This window comes from Culex quinquefasciatus, chromosome 3 (assembly GCF_015732765.1).
Source record: "Culex quinquefasciatus strain JHB chromosome 3, VPISU_Cqui_1.0_pri_paternal, whole genome shotgun sequence".
Taxonomy (NCBI): Eukaryota; Metazoa; Arthropoda; class Insecta; order Diptera; family Culicidae; genus Culex; species Culex quinquefasciatus.
The window spans coordinates 127,267,925-127,292,801 of NC_051863.1; the positions used below are offsets into that span (position 1 = coordinate 127,267,925).

General features: G+C 37.4%; 2 protein-coding genes across 2 annotated transcripts in view; one reads left to right on the plus strand and one right to left on the minus strand.

Moving 5' to 3' along the window:
• The window catches only part of LOC6049317 (calcium-binding protein E63-1), a 199,168-nt gene extending 193,125 nt beyond the window's left edge, over positions 1-6,043 (plus strand). The window contains exon 5 of the mRNA XM_038264046.1: positions 779-6,043. Within this exon, the coding sequence (XP_038119974.1) occupies positions 779-801 (23 nt within the window). The 3' untranslated portion in view covers positions 802-6,043. The remainder of the gene's footprint in view (positions 1-778) is intronic.
• Positions 6,044-9,093: 3,050 nt separating this feature from the next.
• LOC6049318 lies at positions 9,094-24,352 on the minus strand. The gene is given in 4 exon segments (XM_038261168.1): positions 9,094-15,388; positions 16,344-17,692; positions 17,695-18,493; positions 24,177-24,352. Coding segments are annotated over 3 exon segments (8,202 nt in total). The 5' UTR covers positions 18,391-18,493; positions 24,177-24,352; the 3' UTR covers positions 9,094-9,231.
• Positions 24,353-24,877: the final 525 nt, after the last annotated feature.

Sequence of the window (24,877 nt, forward strand, 5' to 3'; positions counted from 1 at the left end):
TTCAACTTCTGAAAATATGCGAAAACACATTTTTATACATAACTTTTGAACTACTAATCGAAACTTCAAACAATTCAATAGAACCGTATGGGACCCTAAACCAAGTCGAATGCAACTGGTTTGGTCAAAATCGGTTCAGCCAGTGCTGAGTAAACTGCGTGACATTATTGGTCACATACACACACACATACACACAGACATTTGTTCAGTTTTCGATTTTGAGTCGATATGTATGCATCAAGGTGGGTTTTCGAGCTTTAATTAAAAAGTTCAATTTTAGAGCAGGATTATAGCCTTACCTCAGTGAGGAAGGCAAAAAAAAAACAGTCATCTTAAAATAAATAAATAAATTTATAAGCAAAAATGTCTTAACAATCTTTTTAGAAAAAATGGACAGTTTCCAAGTTATAGGCAATTTTCAGGCGAAAATTTAAAATATATTATCTTTGTTGAAATTTAAATTGGCAAATGAAGTAAAAGCACCTCTGAAAAAATATTTTGAATTAATTTTAAATAGCGAAAGACAGATCACATTTCGAAAAATGTCACTTAAAAATGCTTATAACCTTAAAAAAGGTTAAGTTATTTTTGATTGTAAATTAGATTTTGTAATTAGAAATGATTTAAAAATATTTTTTTCCGAAAATCAATATGTAAAAAAAAAAGTTTTCGGTATTAGATTTTGCACGATCCCAATGCAAAAATAAGATATTGGCGCAAATTCAACGTCTAATGAAAAAAGTACTTTTTCACTAATTTGAATCCTTTTCTTTTCCAGAATTCGCCCGACTGCTGCTGTAAGAACCGGCGGCACTTCCGGGCAGCTTAGCTTCCACCATCCCTCCCCGTTTTTTCCAATGACGAATGAGCGCGTGCAAGAGACCGATCGAAATGTGTTGTTCTGCGTGTGAGCGGAGACCATTGGACGCCCCCTCCAAGTACCAGAGTTTTTAGAAGAGTCCGAAGCGATGAGATTATGTAGGAAATTTCTGAGATTTGGCGACAGTCGTCGCTGGCTTTCAGTGAAGAACTGTGTTTTTTGCTTAGGGTTTTTTGTTTTTGTTTTGTTTTCTAGATCGACTAAGGGTGGGAATATTTTATAAAAGAAGAAGAAGAGAAACTTGCTGAAAGACGATAGCTGCGGCCAGGGGAAAACTTAAGCAAGAGTTAAGAGTAAGTTTAAGCAAAACAAGGAAGAAGAAAAAACAACAAAAATAATTAAAAACATGGTGTCTAGTTATCAATGTGCATATTGTTATTTAAACTTTGGATAAAGTTTAGACTTAAGGGTACAGTTTTTAGCTTAGTGACGTTGATTATTTTTTATTCGCCTTTTGTTCGTTTGATTGTTGTTGTTACTAGTATGAGTCGAAGAACGGTGAGCAGTTAGATGCATAATGAAATAATATCCCCCCCTCTTTAAAAAGAAATTATCATGTTAAACTCCAGACTACCTAGAATTAATCACATGTATAATAAAAATAAAATAAACACGAGCGTGGAACATTCATGGAAGATATATTTTCAAAAAAATGATTTGAGGTTATGTTTTTAAACCGTCCTTAACGGAACCAACCTGTACAAATCTTGTTATTTTTTCCTCTTATAATACTGACTTTGATCAGGCAGATCCGTGGTACTAACACATGCGTTTCTGGTTGTGGAATTTTGTGTTTTACTAACAGCTCAGACAAACACACAAATACACACACCAAATGATTATGAGTTTTCTAGTTAGGTTTTGGTTTTCTCTACGATTAAATTTTTAACAAATAAAGAAAAAACCAAACGAAGCAAATGTGGGAAAAGCATATACGTTTACTGCTACTAAAGAAATAAAGAGACAACAAAAATCTAGCAAAACATGAATATTGGAACCTCTAATATGTAAGGCGAAACCAAACAACACACGAAACACACACGTTCACCAATCAACCGGGCACCAGGCATGTTTTAATGTATGCAAAATTTCCCAACCAAACAAAAAAATATCTGGAAAATAAAAACAAGCACGAAACGCACAGCAAGTGTTAAACTGTATAAACGTTTTGAAAATTACTTCTTTTTAGTTGTTTTTGAATGATTTCAGTGCGATCAATCTTCAAACAAAAAGCTTCACTATTAAAAAATAAAAATAAGATGATTTGTTTTCATTTTTTCGACTACCCCAGCAAACGTCAAACCAGCAGAAACTGCTATATTTCGCGACTTTTCCGGAAGAGATCCGGTAGCATGTTTCTATCGATTCTTCAGACGTCAAATAAGTAGATCCTTCAGACGTCAAATAAGTAACACGCGAGCTGTCAAATGACGTCACGGCATAGAACCTAATTGCTTGTAAAGCGAAAACGAAGGTTATCTGAAATGCTTCTCCAAATTGCCCTTTATTGATGTATTCACAAAATAGAAAACCAAATTATCCTAATTTCATTCTAACCTGCTTTTGTTCAAAACAAAAATCCTACGTAATCTATCCAGACTGGTATCCCGAGCAGACGGAAATAACTTGGGAATAACATTTATTGATATTTGAAAATACTAGGCCAATCGCATTTTATGTTATTTATAACAAGATTTGTTATTCGTCGTAATGAAATTGTTGTTATTAGATTGTTATTGTAATAACAGACTAGTAACACTTTTAGTTATTCTTCGAACAAATCATTGTTATTATTTTTTGTTATTTTAACAACTGATCCGATCATCCTAATTACAGTTTCAGGTATTCTTCCATAACAAAAAATAGTATTCCAAAGTTGATTTGGCTTTCAGCCAATATCAGACCAATAACAAATTTTGTTATGGTAACATGAACTGTTACTAAACTCTTATGCAAAAAAGGATTTTTCAAGAAGATTCTTTAACACTTTTTGTTATTTTAACAGTATTTGTTATTGAAATGGCATGAATTTTGTTATTTATTACCGTCTGCCAGGGATGTTAAACAACCCTGTCTTTTTGTATGGATCGTGGACTTTAGGGTGGTTCAAAGTAGCTCAATATTCCTTCCATTACAGGGCACAATTCGCGTCTGGCTCGGCAGCTAGAATCCCTTCAAAGAGTAAAAATCCGCACAGGGAATCGTTAGTTCAATTCTCGTACCGAGATGTTAAAAGTTAAAAAAAAATCCTAACGGTATAAAGAGCAGCTCAAGCCTAATTGCCTGGATATAGGGCACATTCGTCAAACACCTTAAAATATTGAAAAAAGATAGCGCTGAAAACACTCAAAAGACTGCTCTATTTTCATTTCCACCCTTCTGACGCATCGCAGCAATACTTAAACATAACCTCACAGATAGTTGCAAGAATTCAAAATGCCGTTTCCTAGCTTCCACTAGCTCTCTCCCCTTGTAGAATCCCGACCCAAGCATTGCAAAAGAGAAGAGAAACAATTTAAAACACACGCGCACACAATTTTCTAGCAAACCTTGTTTTTCACGTTGAGTTCACCCCTGCGCCAATCGCACCTTCACTTTTGTACACCTTGATTGCTTTTGCTGAATCAACGGGAGCAACGCTAAAGGTGAACACCTGTCAAAATGCAGGGGTGGACTCAGCATTGAAAAATGTGGTTTTGCAGATTCATTGGTGTTTTGTCAAACTGATTAATGAGAAATCAAAAGCAGATACACACACCCACATAAACACACAAGTACATGAGGAAAATAATGCCATGGCAAATCACGCGATATCACCAATACTATACAAACAAAAACATAAAATATAATGTTACGTAGTTGTTGTTGGTTAAAACAAGCAAAACAGTAAAATGCGAATAGCAAACAAAGAGAAATACTAATCGTTAGATTGAGCATATATTTTTCAGCAGTTGAACGCTTTTTATACACGCGCGTTGTTGCCCACTCGTATAGAAAACAACCAGAAAAAACCAAAATAAACAAGAAAGGCTAGGCCTATAGGTCCTGGTTGAACCAGGGTTGGACAGGCTCAAGAAATTTAAAGATACGGTCGAATTGGGTTTCAAACAATAAATAACAAAGAAAAACTTATTAAATTGACTGATTTTTACACGTATAACAGGACAAACACGCTATAAAATTGAGACATTTGTATCGCCCTTGCAGGCGTGGTAGGTTAAACAAAAAACAAAATTGTCACTGACATATTTTTAGAAGGATTGTTTAAATACGAATTTTTGAGGAGTTTCAACTCACAAACCGTTGCAAGCTTGCGAATAAGCATTAACGGCTAGAAAATCTTCTGAAAAAATGAAATAAAACACGTCCACGTTTTTGCGGATTTTTAACAAGAAATAACGCCATCCGGACTTGAACTGTCCCAACCACGTGCTTGCTATTTCCCAAGGTATGACACAAATGCCGCACCGCTAAAGCTAACCCCGACATTGCACAATTTGTACTTTCGACTAAAAGTCCCCCAAAAATAAACTGAAATATGCTGAAATATGCTCCAAACAATCAATCCTTCAAACATTTTCACAATCCTCAGCCAAATCCGACTTACAAAACTCCACCTTTGTTTGTCCGACACTGAACCCAAGCGTAGACACGCGAATGAATGAACGCAAACGACATCCGAAAGCATGTATTTTTCAAAAACCCTCCCCCCTTTTCCATGTAGTTTTCAACGTGAATTACGTTTTCCGCTTCTATTGAGTGTCTATCCGCAATGCACGGAACAAACGCAAGTAGAAGCAGAACTAAGCTAATGAACTAATATCCTAATCCTTAGAAAAACAACAAAAAAAGAACACATACACACTTTGAAACAAATCGATACCGCGGAAACTTGTAATCAAAATGTAGAAACACAAAATCGCTTAACTTTGAGTTCAACTCTAAACCATGCTTTACTAGCAAGAGAAATCGTTTTAGGTACCCTTATAATTAAAACGTATACTTTTGTTCTTCCGTGAACCCGTTGTCCATTTAAAAGATCTAATAAACAGATAAGGCAATAAATCCAACCCTGCATTTGACAGCAACCTCACCTTCAGTGTTACTAACCTTGTTCTTTGATCCAACGTAAACATTGCTGAAGAGGTAAACTTCAAATCAAACGCAGGGGTGGAATCATCTGCTTTAACATCCCAAACAACAACAACAAAAACACCAATAGAATGAGATTCGAAATCTTCCTGATATTGCACTCCCCCACCAGAAACTTTGCAAAATCTTGAAGCGATGTCAAAGTAAAAGAAATTTCAAACAAACAGATCAAGTAGTGACAAGGAAAACAGCAATCAATCACTGAAAGTCAGTATCCGATGAAAGTGGAAACATAACAAAACATTAAAATTGAAAGCAGCAATGACGAATGATGAATTGAAACAAACCAGCAAAAACAACAACAAAAACTAGAAAAGAAGAAATAATATCGTGGCCTTTTTATTAGTCAAAATTGAAGAGGCAGGAAAAAACATGAAAAGTTAAAACAAGCACAGGAGTGAAAAGCTAGGCGGAAGCAAACAACAAAAACAAACTAAAAAAAAGCTAAAAACAAAATAAAAATACTGTTACGTTTTATTAGCGCAGCGTTTTCGCCGAATAAGTTAGAGGAATTTCGTTTTTTTCGAATATTTTTTGATACACAATTTGATAACACGGTTTGACAAGGTGGCAAAACTATCGCGACGAAGTAGATTCGAATGATTATTGTCATTTCTCTAGATTATCGCTTATTTTCTTACAAAATACGCGAAAAAGTCAGCAAAGAAAACAAAAATCAAATGTGTGAGTCACACAAACATCACACAGAAAATACAAAAGAAGCAAAAAAAACACTTAACAACAATTTATGAAGATAACACTCACCCCTTTGTGCGTGTGTGGGAAACAATAGTTACAATTTAAACTTGTAGTGAAAGCAAGACATCATTCAGAAATCAAAGAGAACAAAACTACACAAGGAAGACTACATAAGTCACACGCGGTTTAGAAACAAAAGCATCAACTGCATCGTCAGTCACGGTGCATGGAACAGAAGAAGAAAAAACTTTAGCAGATAACCTCTGCAACGCAGCAGCATCCACACTGTTTTGATGGTAAACGCAAAAAAAAGTGAAATAAAAAACATAGCTATAATGAGAAATAAACAATGTTATTTTAAAATTAAACACCAAATGTTTTCTTTAAATTTTCTTTATTACTTTTTGTGTTGTTTAAATAACAATAAACTACGTACATTTCTCTACAACAATCTATAAAACGCGAATATGCTTTGAAAAAAATATAAATATTTTGGTGATCATAAACTCTTAACTTCAAGGTGTAACGTCCTACAATTATAAAATTTGGCCTAACTGAGGTATTGATGCCATGTTATTGTCACTTGTCGGAGGCAGAAATGCAGTGTAGCCTTTTTTTACCTTACTTATTGTTTCAGATTATCTTCTCCATTCATTCAGAGGCATACACATACAAATTGGTTTTACAAAAAAAAATCTTCCCCTAGGTAGATAACCGTATAATAACCGTGGAAAATGCGCCAACTCCCCTACAATATTATTTTATAGGAAACCAAAGTCACATTCAAAGAATTAAAATTAAGAAAAAAAGAGTTTGTTTTGTTTCACCCAATTAACCTTCACTTTTACCGGGTAGCCGTTCATTTTTTATAATGTTAGAAACGAAACTTATGTGAAATTATTAAAGGGATTTTCATATCTAAAGCCGTGTACGCACTAGGTAAGGAACCTGTAAAGGAAAATTTCAAATTGGCAGCATCGGCAGCTAAAGCAATCCGGAAAGGGGTGGAGAAAAGCCCAAAGAAATCGCGCCCTCTCGTAAATTTGTTTCTTGACCCCTTTCCTTTGAAGCTGCGTACAGGCCCTAAGGTTTTAAAACTTGTACACTCAACCCCCGGTGGTTGGTCACTTTTTCGTTTGACACTTTTTCAGTTTGCACCCCGTTGGTTTGACAAAGTCAAACTAAAAAGTGACGAACTGCCATTTTTTACACGGGACTCACTCATACTATCATATCAAACGTTTGGTGGTAAGTGTAAGCTCTGTGGAAAGAGGGTGTCAAACTAAAAAGTTACCCCTTTTTACATCAATTGGTATCAAACCAACGGGGTTTCAGTGTATTCGATAAGAAAAAATGATAATTTTGGAAAATCTTTAGAGATACCCCTGGCTCGATTCTTTAGGCAATAATAAGTAACTGTGCCAATTTTGAGCCAAATCGGTTAAGGTTAAGGGGTCGCTGTTTATCGTTGCAGTTTATATGGGGAAAATCGCAAAAATGTATGGGGAAAAATATCGCTTCAATATTTTTCTGCCAGCTGGCGCGAATCACGCCCAAAATTGGCCAAATGTGAGATTCTTGTAAGAAATTTAATTTGCACATCACCTTCGTCAAAAAGACACTAAATATTACACACAGTACATTTAGCACAGTTCCTCATTATTACCTAAAGAATCGAGCAAGTGGTATCGCTTCATATTTAATAAAATATATATTTTTCTAGTCACCCTGTTCAACAGTCAAGTTTTTTTTGTTTCGAGATTTCTGGATTATCTGCGTATCACTCAATAAATACAGTTTCCTTGATCTTTTACTTATCCGTAGTTGAGAAAGACCAAGACATTTATTTATTCGTAATTTACGTACCATAAACCGGGGTGACATTGATAGGATTTCAATCTTGATTTCAATTTATTTTTGAAATATTTTCCAACTGTCAAGGTTTTTCTCAAGATTATTATTTTCAAAACATGTACTGGGGTAGGCCACACAAGGTCCATACACTATCTTTGAAAAAAGGTTTTTTTCAAAAGTGCCTTTAAAAACAATTTGCGTTGAAAATTCATATTTTGAATTCCGGGGTGACTTGGATAGTCACAGTTTCTCTTATTAAAATTATATTTAAGGTGCTCAATTGTTATTTCTTCGTCAAATTTACCATCGCTAAGGTTAGTAATATAGTTTTTGCAATTCCGTCGTGAAACTACTTACTTTTCCTGTCATTCTCGAACGACGAAATAGCCTACTTTTCTGTACCAAAAATAACAGAATCGGATAGCAACACTTTTCAAAATAAATGCTGAAAAGTTCTACTTACTACTACTATGGGTGCTGAAAAGTTGAACTTTTTAGCACTTGTTTCGAAAAGTAACACTTTTTAACATTTTTTTGATTTAAACGATTTATTGACAAAAAAAATGAAAATTTGACATAAAATTTCACTCAGTGTGTGTTTTTTGGAATCGCAAAAAAATGTTGTATGGAACTCGTTGCAAAACTTGATTTTTTCAGCACTCTTCGTATTTATTCAACTCGGTGAACCTCGTTGGATAAATGTACGACTCGTGCTGAAAAAATCCTCTTTTTGCAACTTGTTGCATAAACGACTATTTTAAGGAAAAAAATCTATGTTTATATTAAGTTAACTAAGTTTATAAGCTTTTTAACAAATCATGATACATTTTTGCCTGAAATTCGTTAAAACTAGTTTTGTTTATAAAATTATCGATTCATATTGCATTTTAAACTGAATTCAAAAGTTTTCACTTTTTATTATATGAAATTTGTTCTTCAATTTTAAAGATTTTTTTGAAATATTTTTTCTAAAACGCATAATATTTATTATTTACACACTTATTTTACTTTCCCCTAATGGAAAATTGTCAAAAGATTCCGAAAATGAATTTCGTTTTCCGATTCGAAATTAAGTTCATTGACAAAATCATGACACTTTGAGAATATTAAAATAATGCTATTCATCAACATTTTCTGAATTTTAGTTAACTAACTATTTAAACTTTTTTTTTTTTTGAAGACCTCTTCTTGAGACACTTTGAACTTTTCTCTACCATATTACATAGCATTCCATAAACGTATACGTATATTATCTCAAACCTATCAAAGTCACCCCGGCTATCAAAGTCACACCGGTTTACGGTATCAGGCTATAAATTGTAAATTTGGTGCAACATCATTATTCTTCCCTTTGCTCTTTCTCGTATAAATCAATAATGCCTTTGCGTAAGCCAGTTCGTCCATCCATGGCAAAACGAAACACAGCTTTAAAAGTTTCTTGTTGGCTCCAGTTGTTTGCCGTTGCATCTTGATAAATTTTATCAAGACCATTTTTAACTCTATTAAATTCCAAATTTGAGTGCCTTCCTCTGTGGATAGATCTTTGTGTACCACATTCCGATCGTATCTCTTCGCTTATCGGTAAATAAATCAAGTTCGATGGATCGTCAATGTGAAAATTTGCTTTTACAAGGGCTGGATGATTTTTAAACTTTCTGTGTAAAATGTGGTGCTTTTGACATTTTTTTTTGTTCAACTGCTTCGTCTACCGTATGTGAATCTGATTCATAATCCATTTCATGCAGTAGATCATCAAATTGCTCTTTAGTCTGTTTTTTACGCTTTTCCTCTGGAGGTAACTTTCTGGCACCACCTCTTAAAATTCGATCCGAAGCGATCTTAGTCAATTCAGCTCTTTTGGAAAAAGCACGTTCTGCTTCAGCGGGATTGCTATTGATACGTTGAACGAGTCGTTCGCGTAGGTCAGACGGATCATTCAACTTTAAACTGTCTTTCTGCTCTTGACTTAGTTGTGCAAACACCGAGTCAAAAGCACACGTGTTTATTCCAGACGGTGTTACCTCTACGTTTGGATTTAGTGGTTCAAAGTGTCCAAGGGGGTGTTCTTCGGAGGGTGGTGAATGTATCAACGATATGGGATCTCCAGATAGATTGTCTCCAAGCACATCCTTTAGATTGCCTTTCTCGTCATACACATAAATTGGACGCTTTGTTTCCGCCGCAGCTAATGCTAAAATTGTGGTATCGTGAGCGATTCCTTCAGTTGAAAGTTCTTTAATTGCTTTCTTCGAGTGTTCACCCAAATCTTCCTGTTTGTGTTGTTTGTTCTTGTTGTCTGGTCGTTTCCTTCCAGTGTTCGCTAGGTCATTGTCACAACTTCGCTTGTCGCGTGCAGTTTTAATTTCTTTTCTTAGTTTAGTTACCGATTTTTCACAGGATGTGAATAGTTTGGTTGTAACGAAAGACGTGGCATTACTTAAAGCAGGGTTCACTATGCTTTCTCTGGCTGAGGCAGCTAGTTTACCAGCAATTCGAGATTTGAACGCATTCGCCAATGATTCTGGGGTTGAAGCTTCAACGTAATTGGACTGCAACTGCTTGTTTCCGAATGTACATTTCGAACTATACGAAGTATCGTCCTGTAGCGTATGAACTTTGATATCTTCTGCTTCAACGTCAACATTTGGAGCATTTGATATAAGAGTTTGTTGTTGAGTTTGCGGGATTAAAATTGATTGTGGGGTTGTTTGTTGAGGATTGGAGTTTGCTCCTGCTATTGAATTGATTTCACTTCTGTGATTGGATACTTGTTTGTTAAACTTTTTGATAAAATCTTCAGTGTACGTCATGAGCTCTTTTAGAAATACTGAAACTCCGCTATACGTTAAAATATCGCTTGCTAATGGTATCTGCCTAGACGCAATTCCTTTAGCTATTTCTTTTAATATTCTAAGGCACTCGTTCATACGTTCATCTTTCAAAATGTCCAATCCATCGTTGATAAATTTTTGTTTCCAATAATTAGACCCATTTGCTTCATCATCCTGTAATGCTGCAACTATTAAATCATTTTTAAGCAGAGCTGCTGTCAGCTGTTCTCCTACTTTTTGACTAATCATTTCTTCGACTTTGTTCATAATCGTTCGGTCCGTACAATATTTGCTTCCTTCGGTTAAGCACTCCTTCACAATACCCTTTCCAACGGCTAAGCCCACTTCCTTAACGGCAAGCTCTATACCACCCTTTGCCATTTGAACGCCTTTGCGGAGATCTTTAACCGTATTCACAACTGCTTTCATACCACTCTTGATTCCGCTGAATCCAGCGCAGACAATCGATACGGCCAAACCGATCACCTTTTGTGCGGCCCAGGCAGCCCAACTGAACGTTCCAGTGATTGCCGAACGTACCGAAGTTATCATATCGGATACTCCCTCGGCAATTAGTCCCGTCCCCAGAGCACCTCCGGTACAGGCTACGATAAGACATCCGGCTGCTATTTGAGTTATACCAATCAACGCTATCGAAATTATACTACCCCAGGGGCGTGGAAGCTCTTCCTCAACCATGAACAGATGAGTCAGTCCATTCTGGGCCGCTTCTTGGATAGCTTTTCCATGATCTTCTTTGGCTTCACTTAGGACGGTGGGCAGTTTCTTGAGCGTGAGCTTTACATTGTTTTTATTCTTCAAAGCCTGGTCTAAGATTTCTAGGGCTCTGACAATGTATTCTTCTTGTTTACTCAGAATATTAAGCTGATGTTGAACGTGCTGCGAAGCATATTCCGAGCATGTTCCCTGGGATATCAAGGTGTTGAACGTTAGTAGACTAGGGCGATACACAGCTGCAATCATGTCCTTTGCTTTCTGCAGCTCCTTTTTGGCTTCATCTTGTCTAGATAACTTATTTTCTGCATACGTAAGTAGAGCTTGCGCTTTATTGTACCGAGCGTTAACGGAGAATGTGGGATCAAGCTGTATAGCGCGATCGTAGCAGTTAATCGCTGCTTCCACATCCTTCCTGTCCAAAGCATCATTACCCTTGAGAACGTAGAAAAAAGGATTCCTTATAAGTTGATCAGTTTTAGCTCTTGTTTCGAATTCTTTGACAAATTCTTCCTCAAATATTTTGGAAGCTTGATCTTCTGTTGCTTCATTTTCTACAAAGTGTTTGCTCTTCAGCCACATACCCCAGGACTCCTCTGCTCCTTTCCTATCGTACAATGTCCACTTAAAGTCGCGAGCATCCTTGGTTATCAAGGGCTCATACGCTTTATTAGCTTTAAAGCAATCAATCAGTTCTTTTGGCATGTGAGACGACTGTTGTTGACAAAATTCGTTTCTCTTACTTTGTATATAAAGAGCTTCGAATTTAGGTTTCATGCTGGCTACTTCCTCAGATACAGTTGTGTCAATTTCTTCTTTGGTTAGTTTTTCCAATTTCTTTTCCTTCTTTTTTTTTAAGTATTGTTGTATGGTTTTTGATTCCAACTTCCTTGACTCCTCGGCAATCTTTCTTGCGTTTAGATGATCACTAGAGAAGATAGCCCAATTTATTTGCAACAAGTTCCAAAGCTGTACATTTCTTACCACGTCATGGCTTGGCAAAAACTTATTTTCAAGAGTACAAAACCGTTGAAAGAGTGCGTCTTGTACCAACATCCTCTTGGCTTCATCGGTGGCTTTCTCGTCAGCTTCTGTCTCATTCAGACTGCGCAATGTTTTCAATGTTTCCATCGGCGTGTTATCTTTGTCGAGGACAATTAGCTGAGCCATACCACGTTTTCCTTCGCGGGCAGTTCGACCGACATTTTGCATTTCAACGCGATTACTCTCGGGTAGGAACGTCACTATGACACACATTCCTCCGTGGTTTTCAACTGCCTGTGATGTTTTGAAATCCGTTCCCCTGCCGGCAATGTTCGTAGCTAAGATAATTTCTCCCGAATCAATAGTTGTTTTATTAAATGTTGCATCTGTTCCAGTATACTTATGTATTTTTTTAGGGTCGTAAACCTTTTTCAGCATGTTGCAGATGTGTTCAACTTGAAATATATACTGCCATATAATCAGTACACCACGATTACTTGAGGCATGATACAAGGCATTTTCCTTTATTGTTTTATACCACATTCCCACATTAGGACACACTAAGGACATTAGTTCTTTGCAACGATATAGTGAATCTTGGTTGTTGTGAATTTCTACTTGCTTGTATGGTGGAATTATAACCATGTCAGTTCCATACATTGATCGCAAAAACTGTTGGGTGGATTCTTCGCCAAGAGTTCCAGTTAATCCAAATACATTAGAACCATAGCGATTGAAAAAGGACACATTTGAAATAAAGTTTGTAGAAACAGCTTCCGGATCCATGCAAAGCCCTTCCTTGAGTTGCAAGAACTGGGTGAGACCATCGCTCCACACCATATTGGATTGGAGCACACCAGTCTCTTTGAAGTTGATCGGCACGATCTTTCCGTTCATTACTGCATAGTGTGCATCCCGTTGAAACCCCCATGCAGCTTGTATTGCGTTTTTAATCCAGCTTGGAATCTGAGTCAGTGCAAATGCCCTTAGGTGTTCGGGTATGTCGATGATGGGATGCCTTCGGTTCCAGGGGAGCTGGAACAGTTCTGCTCGTAATTTATCGCATTCCTTCTTCAATTGATCATTGCTACTGTCCAATGATATTTCTTGCTCCTTCGCAAGAATTTTAAGGTTCAAATCTTGGTACGTTTGGTATTCACATTTTTCATCTTCTGCAAGCTCTCGGAGAAGTTTCTGCAAGTGCTTTTGGCCATGTTCAATAATGAATTCTTTTTTATCATCGACTTCAGTCGCCGCAGTTAACCAATTCTCTCCGGACAACAGTTTTACGTCATGTCCATGAACTTCAAAGTCTTCAGCAATGAAGTACACTTTGCCATTTTTGGATATCATGTGCTGATTTGTGTGATGTATAAACTGCCAAACAACAGCCAAGGGAACTTCGAGATGGGTCATACCAGGACATTGATCAGCAAGTCTGACGCTATGACTTCGGCTATCGAACAACATGCTGTCGACCTCATCAACGATTACCACTTCAAACTTGCGATTACCTCTGCAGTCGTTACCCAAGAATTCGGTTCTGAGAATGTCACCCTGAAAATCGGAAGCGGTCCCATACACTACGTCACAGCTGTAAATCGTTTTTTTGTCCCGACCGGAACTGTTCTCGTCGACGGTAAGCTGAAGCATTTCGAAAAATGCTCGTTGCCGCTCCACTTCCCGTTTAGATAGTTCAGTAGATGTCGTGACCACATCTACTTTCTTCCCTCCTATTGCATGAATGGCAGCCAGAATGGCGACGATGATTGATTTGCCCTCGCCAGTGTTAATTTGCAAGAGTCGACCCTTGTTTGTTTCTGAATTCAATAAAATTAATATCGATAAAATTTGAGTGGTTCGTGGCACTAACTTATGGCACCGTTGAGCAGCTGCCACAACTACTGCTGTTTTTTCATAGATAGTGGCACCACTTCTTTTGATTCCAGCAACATTGATTGTGTTCAACAATCGCAGTCCAATTTGTAATAAACTAATAGGGTCAGCAACATGGTCCGCAACCCCTTTTATCATTTGCGAATTATAATACAACCTCAATTCACGAGTCAAATTCATTCGACTGTTGCAGTTGTTCAAAGAAATGTCAATTTTTTCAATAAGTTCTTCTGTTTCGTATTCTCGCGAAGCATTGAATATGTTCCCAACAGCAGTTTTTTCAGCTAGTTTCAACCAATTATCTACGTTGTTTTCGTTAACAACTGCGTTTATTACCTTTTCCCACACATTTGACAGGAGTTTATAGTTTAAAAGTCGTTCTAGAATTGTGCCGAATAATTGCACGTTTCTCTCAAAGTGCTGATAGTGCTTAGTAACGAGTTGTTCGAGCAAATTAAAAATACTTTTTGTTCGTAGCCGATTACCGATCGAAATATGGATTTGTTGGGCTAGTGGTTGCGACTTCAAGGATATTTTCCGCACAAACACATAATATGTCAATTCAATTGTCCATTCGCTCTGAGATGTATTGAGTAAAATATACATCACCAAAGAAAAAGGTGGCTCCTCAACTTGAATGAGTTTGAGCAGTTCCAACAGGAAGTTCACGTTTGTTTGACCATTCACAAAACGAAGAAATTGTTTTGTCATTGTGATACTCCATGGAAGATCAATCAGGGAAGCCAATAATGCATCTCGTTGCTCTGAACTGAACTGTTGCAGTCTCGGTAGAAGCCATAAACGCTTCAGGTCACAGTACCAACCGCAAGATTTGGTTGTTAATATGTTCAAACCTTCACTTCTTGAATGCAGCACCAATGCAGTTATTTCGTTGATTTGGGATAGCGTTAGTTTCAACAATGTCTGTTTGGTTTCTAAATCATAGAGCAGTTTAATCCGTTGCTCCCAGTTGAAAATAAGTGTAATTTCCATCCAATTTTTTCTGAATGTGTCAAAGTCGATCGAATCAATGCTTGAAAAAAGTACAATATTTAATACAAGGCTTTGCTCAACCCATTTGAAAACAGGGTATTTTTTTACCACTTTTTTTTGCAGTACCCCACCACGAAGAGCGTAGTCCATAATTGTCTGCAGTATAGAGGCATCAACTTTAGAAATATGTTTTTCAACGACCGGACGTAATTTTTTGAAAGCTTCAACTTTTTTCAAAGTAGTGCTTGTGTCAGTGTCATTGAGTTTTTTATGTTTGATAATATTTTCATTTAACTGGTTCAAGAACCGATTACGAGCTGCACTTGTGTTACAAGTCACAGTTATTTGAGGTTTAGTTTTAGGAAAAGTATTTGGTGTAGGGGAGAGTGGGGAGACTTGATCCCCTTTTTTTGTATCGCACATAACTCTGTCAATTTCTCACAAAACTATGATCTTTTTGCATGAATTGAAAGCTTAAACATTCATCTATGTTTGGCTAATACGGGTATTTCATCAGATGAACTCTTCGAATCATGCCAAGCGTTTTAGAAAAATATTTTAAACCGGCATTTCAAAAATGTTAGGGGTAACTTGATCCCCCTTTCAACATTTTGAAGAAATCTTAAGCAAAATGTTTCTTATTCATCCAAACTTTTAATTTTCTATAAGTTACAGCAATTTCACATTAAACCTGTACGTTTGTGTTCAAAATATAACAAGTTTAGCATGCAAAATATTTAAAAACATAAAATTTCCTTTTTTAGACTAAAATTGAGCATGTTTACAAAAGCTGGAAATTTTTGTTTACAAAACTTTTGAAAAAAGGTTCAAACTGCAGTAAGTTATGTACAACTATACTAAAGGAAACTATGTACGAAAACCCAGCCCAATTATTTAATCTTGAGGCTGATTCCAGTGACTGTAAAAATGCAGGGATCAAGTCTCCCTAAACTCACTTTTTTAAACAGTTGATTGTAAAAATAGTATGGCGATAAATTTAACTTCAAATGCGTAAGGGTTTTGGAGTTGATATATTTATCAAACAATTCATGTATAAAAAATATTTTTTTGGAATAATTTTTCAGTGTTTTCTATACTTATCAAAACAAAGAAAAAAGATCTCTTGGGAGTTTTTTGCAGCACTTCTTAGAAAAATGTGTGTAACTCAATCTAAACATTTTTAAAAATTTTTCTTTGTTTTCTACAATGAGTTTTAGTCAATTTCGCACAACTTTCTAGAACAAAGCTAATTGTTTTACCCACATGCTGACGAGATACAGGCTTGGGATCAAGTCTCCCCGGGGATCAAGTCTCCCCACTCTCCCCTACTTTTTGCTTTATCAATATCATCGATAAATCGGTTCTGTGATGGATCGAAATTAGAAAGAAAATTTTGAAACACCTTGTATGAAAGCAAAGGTGTGCTATTGCTTTGTTTGATATCCACCTCTGTGAAAATTCCATATCGATTGTACAAAACAGTTTCTATAGTACTATCACAATTTGTTTCACTGATATCAGTTTTATTCTTTGTATTTGTTAGCTCTGAATCTGCAACTGCTTCTTTTAATGTTTGTCGGATTTCACACTTTTCAGCTTCTTTTTCTTTTTCTTCCTGTTCACGGCGCCGTCTCTCGGCTTCCTGTCGCAGCAGCTCCTGCTTTCGCTGCCGTTCTTCTTTTTCTTTTTCTTCCTGTTCACGGCGCCGTCTCTCGGCTTCCTGTCGCAGAAGCTCCTGCTTTCGCTGCCTTTCTTCATTTTCTTTTTCTTCCTGTTCACGGCGCCGTCTCTCGGCTTCCTGTCGCAGCAGCTCCTGCTTTCGCTGCCGTTCTTCTTTTTCTTTTTCTTCCTGTTCACGGCGCCGTCTCTCGGCTTCCTGTCGCAGAAGCTCCTGCTTTCGCTGCCATTCTTCTTTTTCTTCCTGTTCACGGCGCCGTCTCTCGGCTTCCTGTCGCAGCAGCTCCTGCTTTCGCTGCCATTCTTCTTTTTCTTCCTGTTCACGGCGCCGTCTCTCGGCTTCCTGTCGCAGCAGCTCCTGCTTTCGCTGCCATTCTTCTTTTTCTTTTTCTTCCTGTTCACGGCGCCGTCTCTCGGCTTCCTGTCGCAGAAGCTCCTGCTTTCGCTGCCTTTCTTCTTTTTTTTTTTCTTCCTGTTCACGGTACCGTCTCTCGGTTTCCTGTCGCAGAAGCTCCTGCTTTCGCTGCCATTCTTCTTTTTCTTCCTGTTCACGGCGCCGTCTCTCGGCTTCCTGTCGCAGCAGCTCCTGCTTTCGCTGCCATTCTTCTTTTTCTTTTTCTTCCTGTTCACGGCGCCGTCTCTCGGCTTCCTGTCGCAGAAGCTCCTGCTTTCGCTGCCTTTCTTCTTTTTTTTTTTCTTCCTGTTCACGGTACCGTCTCTCGGTTTCCTGTCGCAGAAGCTCCTGCTTTCGCTGCCATTCTTCTTTTTCTTCCTGTTCACGGCGCCGTCTCTCGGCTTCCTGTCGCAGCAGCTCCTGCTTTCGCTGCCATTCTTCTTTTTCTTTTTCTTCCTGTTCACGGCGCCGTCTCTCGGCTTCCTGTCGCAGAAGCTCCTGCTTTCGCTGCCTTTCTTCTTTTTTTTTTTCTTCCTGTTCACGGTACCGTCTCTCGGTTTCCTGTCGCAGAAGCTCCTGCTTTCGCTGCCATTCTTCTTTTCTTCCTGTTCACGGCGCCGTCTCTCGGCTTCCTGTCGCAGCAGCTCCTGCTTTCGCTGCCGTTCTTCTTTTTCTTTTTCTTCCTGTTCACGGCGCCGTCTCTCGGCTTCCTGTCGCAGAAGCTCCTGCTTTCGCTGCCTTTCTTCTTTTTCTTTTTCTTCCTGTTCACGGCGCCGTCTCTCGGCTTCCTGTCGCAGCAGCTCCTGCTTTCGCTGCCGTTCTTCTTTTTCTTTTTCTTCCTGTTCACGGCGCCGTCTCTCGGCTTCCTGTCGCAGAAGCTCCTGCTTTCGCTGCCTTTCTTCTTTTTCTTTTTCTTCCTGTTCACGGCGCCGTCTCTCGGCTTCCTGTCGCAGAAGCTCCTGCTTTCGCTGCCTTTCTTCCTTTTCCGCAACTCGCCGAGCACAATTGTGTCTTGAAATATGTGTGCAATACTCCACGCATCTACTGTTTGGACAAGTATAGTCACATTTGGTACAATGATAGACTGAACATGGTTCCCCTGAGCAGGATTGGCTATGGCCACCGCCGTGAAGTCCTAGACGGCCTATGAACAACACCCGTTGACCGTTCGCACATAGGAGATGGACGTGTTTTGGGTTGATTTCCAAAGGGATGATAGCATTTTCAGAAAACGGGAAACCAACCTTCACTGGAACTTCAAAGACTTGGCAGCATCTTGCAATTGTGTTGTCCATTACTATGGCACCATATGTGTCTCCTGCACGGAGGATGTGTGCGGTGTAGCCTTCGGCAGTTTTTAGCGATAAATAGGACTGCTCCATAGTATGGTAATTTAAGCTGGAATTAAAAAAGTTCGTTATAGGATCTTGTCACAAGCTATAAAAGACAATTTAAAGGTATGTAAGTTTTAAAGCAGGTCAAAATGCAAATTTAAATTATTGTTTGCGACGTTACACCCACAAGTGCAGTAGTGAAACTGGTGTTCCACAGAATAATTCAGATGATGATTTTTTGAGTTTCATTTAGCCGATCTTTCGCGCGAGAGAGAAGAGATTTTTTCTCTTGGCGAGTGAGTGTCAAAAGATTTTCTTTTGATAAAAAATCTTCCATCGCTAGTTGGGCTTTTGCACAATAATAATTTGATGATCTAAAAATCTAGCCAAAATATTTAAAAAGATCGTACCGTAATCTGGGGCGAAACGGAACACATGGGGCGAATTTTGACGTGTTATTGCACAAAATGTTGATATTTTTATTGGTTTCGGTAACAACAAACACAGGAATGAAAAATTAGTACATCAAAATCAAGCTTGAAGCTTTCAAGATTCTTCCTCGGAAAATTTTAAGTAACATATTGGAACAGCATCTAATTCCAGCGTGCTTCTAATGTATCCACCGACAGATGGCAAGTCGGCCTCGTCAAAGTCCGCCCATTAAAAACGCAACACAAAATTTGCATGGGAAGATAGCGGCGACACGTTACGATTTAGAGGTGGGAAAAGTTATCCTACAGATGGTTATCCTAGGAATAATTTATAGCGCTATGGCGGCCATCTTTATGGCATGCGGGATAACTTGTCATGGTTATCCCAGGAACAATTTTTAAGAGAGATTCCAAAAATTCAAAAAAACGAACAATTAACATTACCTGGACATGTTTCTTGGCAAAACTTACTGCCCTACATTCCTGGAGCATGAAAATTTGGATGTGAATGAAAAAAAAATCCAGAAATATTTGAACTTCAAATTCAATAAATTTGAAAATCCTTCTAGGATGGGACTCTGGGTCATTTCCTGGACATGTATTTAGGCAAAACTTTTTGCCCTACATTCCTGCAACATAAAAAATACAACTTGGCATGAGGCCATGTGGAGGAAAAAAAATCCAGAAATATTTGAACTTCAAATATTTTAAATCAAATATTCAATAAATTTGAAAATCCTTCTAGGATGGGACTCTGGGTCATTTCCTGGACATGTATTTAGGCAAAACTTGTTGCCCTACATTCCTGGAACATAAAAATACAACTTGGCATGAGGCCATGTGGAGGAAAAATTCCAGAAATATTTGAACTTCAAATATTTTAATTCAAATATTCAATAAATTTGAAAATCCTTCTAGGATGGGACTCTGGGTCATTTCCTGGACATGTATTTAGGCAAAACTTTTTGCCCTACATTCCTGGAACATAAAATACAACTTGGCATGAGGCCATGTGGAGGAAAATTCCAGAAATATTTGAACTTCTAATATTTTAATTCAAATATTCAATAAATTTAAAAATCCTTCTAGGATGGGACTCTGGGTCATTTCCTGGACATGTATTTAGGCAAAACTTGTTGCCCTACATTTCTTGAGCATAAAAATACAACTTGGCATGAGACCATAAGGTGGAAAACAATTTCAGGAATATTTGAACTTCAAATATTTTAATTCAACAATTCAATTAATTTGAAAATATTTCTCTTCCCATCCCAGAAGGATTTTTAAAATTATTGAATATTTGAATTAAAATATTAGAAGTTCAAATATTTCTGGAATCTTTTTTCTCCACATGGCCTCATGCCAAGTTGTATTTTTCTGTTCCAGGAATGTAGGGCAAAAAGTTTTGCCTAAATACATGTCCAGGAAATGACCCAGAGTCCCATCCTAGAAGGATTTTTAAATTTATTGAATATTTGAATTAAAATATTTGAAGTTCAAATATTTCTGGATTTTTTTCCTCCACATGGCCTCATGCCAAGTTGTATTTTTATGCTCAAGGAATGTAGGGCAACAAGTTTTACCAAAATACATGTCCAGGAAATGACCCAGAGTCCCATCCTAGAAGGATTTTTAAATTTATTGAATATTTGAATTAAAATATTTGAAGTTCAAATATTTCTGGAATTTTTTTCCTCCACATGGCCTCATGCCAAGTTGTATTTTTATGTTCCAGGAATGTAGGGCAAAAAGTTTTGCCTAAATACATGTCCAGGAAATGACCCAGAGTCCCATCCTAGAAGGATTTTCAAATTTATTGAATATTTGAATTAAAATATTTGAAGTTCAAATATTTCTGGAATTTTTTTCCTCCACATGGCCTCATGCCAAGTTGTATTTTTATGTTCCAGGAATGTAGGGCAACAAGTTTTGCCTAAATACATGTCCAGGAAATGACCCAGAGTCCCATCCTAGAAGGATTTTCAAATTTATTGAATATTTGATTTAAAATATTTGAAGTTCAAATATTTCTGGATTTTTTTTCATTCACATCCAAATTTTCATGCTCCAGGAATGTAGGGCAGTAAGTTTTGCCAAGAAACATGTCCAGGTAATGTTAATTTTTCGTTTTTTTGAATTTTTGGAATCTCTCTTAAAAATTGTTCCTGGGATAACCATGACAAGTTATCCCGCATGCCATAAAGATGGCCGCCATAGCGCTATAATTTATTCCTAGGATAACCATCTGTAGGATAACTTTTCCCACCTACGATTTAGATGGTTGGTCACTTTTTGGTTTGACACTTTTTCAGTTTGTACCCCAATGGTCTGACAAAGTCAAACTAAAAAGTGACGAACTGTCACTTTTTACACGGGACACACGCCCGTGTGAATGTGTGAGCTCCGTGTGAATAGGGTGCCAAACTAAAAAGTTTCTCCGTTCGTTTGACAACAATTGGTGTCAAACCATCGGGGTTTCAGTGTATAGTGTTAGGGAGTCCCTTAGGGGAGAGTGGGGAGACTTGATCCCCTTTTTTGTATCGCACATAACTCTGTCAATTTCTCACAAAACTATAAACTTTTTGCATGAGTTGAAAGCTTAAACATTCATCTATGTTTGGCTAATGAGGGTATTTCATCAGATTAACGTGGATTAACTCTTCGAATCATGCCAAGCGTTTTAAAAAAATATTTTAAACGGGCATTTTAAAAATGTTAGGGGTAACATGATCCCCCTTTCAACATTCTGAAGAAATCTTAAGCAAAATGTTTCTTATTCATCCAAACTTTTAATTCTCTATAAGTTACAGCAATTTCACATAAAACCTGTACGTTTGTGTTCAAAATATAACAAGTTTAGTATGTAAAATATTTAAAAACTTAAAATATTATTTTTTAGACCAAAATTAAGCATGTTAACAAAAGCTGGAAATTTTTGTTTACAAATTTTTTGAAAAAAGGTACAAACTGCAGTAAGTTATGTACAACTCACCCAACTGGCAGTCGCATGATTGTGATGCATGGCGGCATGAAAGTATATCAGAATCTGCATGAAATCTGTCCTCATGCATTTTTTGCGATATAGGAGTATGACATTTTTGCCCGTTACCGACAATTATCGACATTACCGACGGCTTTTTGGTTGTATTTCACAAAAAAACTTAGCAGAACGAGGATTGAACCACCAACTTCTTGGTTATTGATCCGACACGCTACCACCGCGCCATGGACGCCTGATGAAAAGTGAGTGAAAGAGCACCAACATATGCTTCTCTTTGGAGTGTTGCTCGGGGACGGGCCAGCTTTATATGTGTTGGTGAGAACTGCAGATCGCTGAAATTTTTACACGCGGGCAAAAATGATCTACGGGCTGGCTGCAAAAAATGTTATAAAATATGACATTTTCTGCAGAAAATCCAATGTTGCAGATTTTGAGATATATTTTTCCTTTGGGTGTATACTAAAGGAAACCATGTATGAAAACCCAGCCCAATTATTTAATCTTGAGGCTGATTCCAGTGACTGTAAAAATGCAGGGATCAAGTCTCCCTAAACTCACTTTTTTAAACAATTGATTGTAAAAATAGTATGACGATAAATTTAACATCAAATGCATAAGGGTTTTGGAGTTGATAAGTTTATCAAACAATTCACGTATGAAAAATATTTTTTTGAATAATTTTTGAGTGTTTTCTATACATATCAAAACAAAGAAAAAAAGATCTCTTGGAAGTTTTTTGCAGCTCGTTTCAGAAAAATGTGTGTAACTCAATCTAAACATTTTTTTATTTTTTTTTCTGTGTTTTCTACAATGAGTTTCAGTTAATTTCGCACAACTTTCTAGAACAAAGCTAATTGTTTTACCCACATGCTGACGAGATACAGGCTTGGGATCAAGTGTCCCCGGGGATCAAGTCTTCCCACTCTCCCCTACATTGAACCGTTTTGATGTTACCGTCAACTGGGGCCATTCGTGACTACATTTTGAATGAAAACATCAGTTTTTAGAACCCTTTAAGCAGAAACGGGACGATAATTTCTATAAAACACTCTGAAAACTATTTACTATAGTTTATAGCATTCACAGCTAAAAAAGTAGTAATCCAGCTGCGTGTAAAAGGCCTGGGTGTAAAATAAATATTGCATTATTTTATGCAAAAAAAAATCAAACCATCCACATTAACGACCCCCGGGTCTTTTGTGGTCTCTATTGCAAGTTTCTGCTCGAACCTAGGAGTCCGAAGGCTTGAATGGGGAGAGCACCCAAACCTCTTTTACTCCAAGGAACCTTCCACCCCAGTGTTTGAACTGACGACCTTTGGATTGCGAGTCCAACCGCCGCCAGCGATTCCACCGGAGTAGGCTTGGTTTGGTGTGTTGTTTGTACTTCTGGCATGGATACGACTCCTACACGTGGATTGACCTAACGGCCTAACAACCAAGGCCGGGACTGACATTTTACTTCCTCATCCGATGGAAGGTTGCAGCAGATGGGAATCGAACCCAGAAACATCCGCTTACAAAGCGTACAGCGTAACCATTCGGCCACGCACTGCCACTTATTTATTTATTTTATGCAATTTTAATTGATTTTACACCCAGAAATATGTAGCCCATCAGTATGGGAAACCTACTTGACCGAAATGTCAAGCTCATATATCCTGACAGCTCTTCATCGGTCTGATGGCCGAGTGGGCTAAGACGCCAGTCCTTCACGCAGAAAAATAAGGCATATTTGAATCAACAAAACGTGTTGTTGATTTGAAAATCAAGATTTTTGTTGAATCAACGCTAAACGTCAAAGCAACTTTTTCAAAACAACAAAAGATTTTTGTGGAATTGAGAAAATCAAGGTTTGTTTCAACGCAAAATCGGCGTTGATTATATTCAACAAAAATTTTGTTGAATCAAACCTCGTACAGGCTGATTCTACAAAATATTTTTCTGCGTGTTACTGTTGGTGCAGTGTGAAATATTAGGTGTTTATTTTGACGAAGGTGATGTGCATGTTTTGCATGCGATTTTACCATTGGATTTTTTGCTGTGTATAGATTACTATCGCTAACATCGAAAATATTCATAAGTTTTGTTATTTTCTTTTTAAAACTCGAGTCTTGCTAGATCTTCTTGTGATCCTTGATGTACTCACTTTGTGATTATGTGTCTGTTCTAACTGAAACCACCTGAAACATAGCATGGCGAAACATGGCTTAAACTTTTGATTTACCCCACTAGAATCACTGTACAACTTCAAGTACTGCAGTACTTGAAGTTGAGTCACTTCGTTGTCTTGATACATATATGCACATATCTTACCTTTACTTTGTTTTTTATTATATTCTTTGCAGCCCATAGTTAACAACAAATAAATCTTGGTTTAAGCAACATTAACTCGAAATAATACTCTTATCATAACAAATTGAAATCATTCAAATCAATTACTGAACTGAGCAAGAAAGTGTTGCACAGTTAACCGAATGGCACTGGCTCGTTCACCGTGTCGGTGAATACTATACAAGTTCTCACTTGTTGGCACTTGTGGTGTTGCTGCGTCTGCGCTATGTGCTTTGTACTCTCAGCTCACGTCCACTCTCTCGATTCAAATGAAATAGTCATCACAACCAGACCGGCGAATATTTTAAGAGTTCCTGGAAGCACTTATAAACAAATCTGCAAATTCCCCACGGTGTATTTTCTAGAACAATCTTTTACAACAACAAAAATCGGTGGAATAAAAAATTTCGTCGGTACATAAATATATTGAAAACTAATAATTTCTAAACAACTTGGCAGAACAAAAATGCATTTGAAACCACTTTCGGAATTCAAATGTTAATAGCATGGCTTGTTATTTCAATTTTTATATTTATATAAAGCCCTGCTCAATACCATTCAAAACCAATACCAAAACATCAAGATTTCGTTTAAGTTTTGCAAAGTTATTACCAATTTTGTAGACGCGCCTGAAAGTAAGTACATTGCTTTTGATTTTTGAACACCGTGTGTAAATACCCACT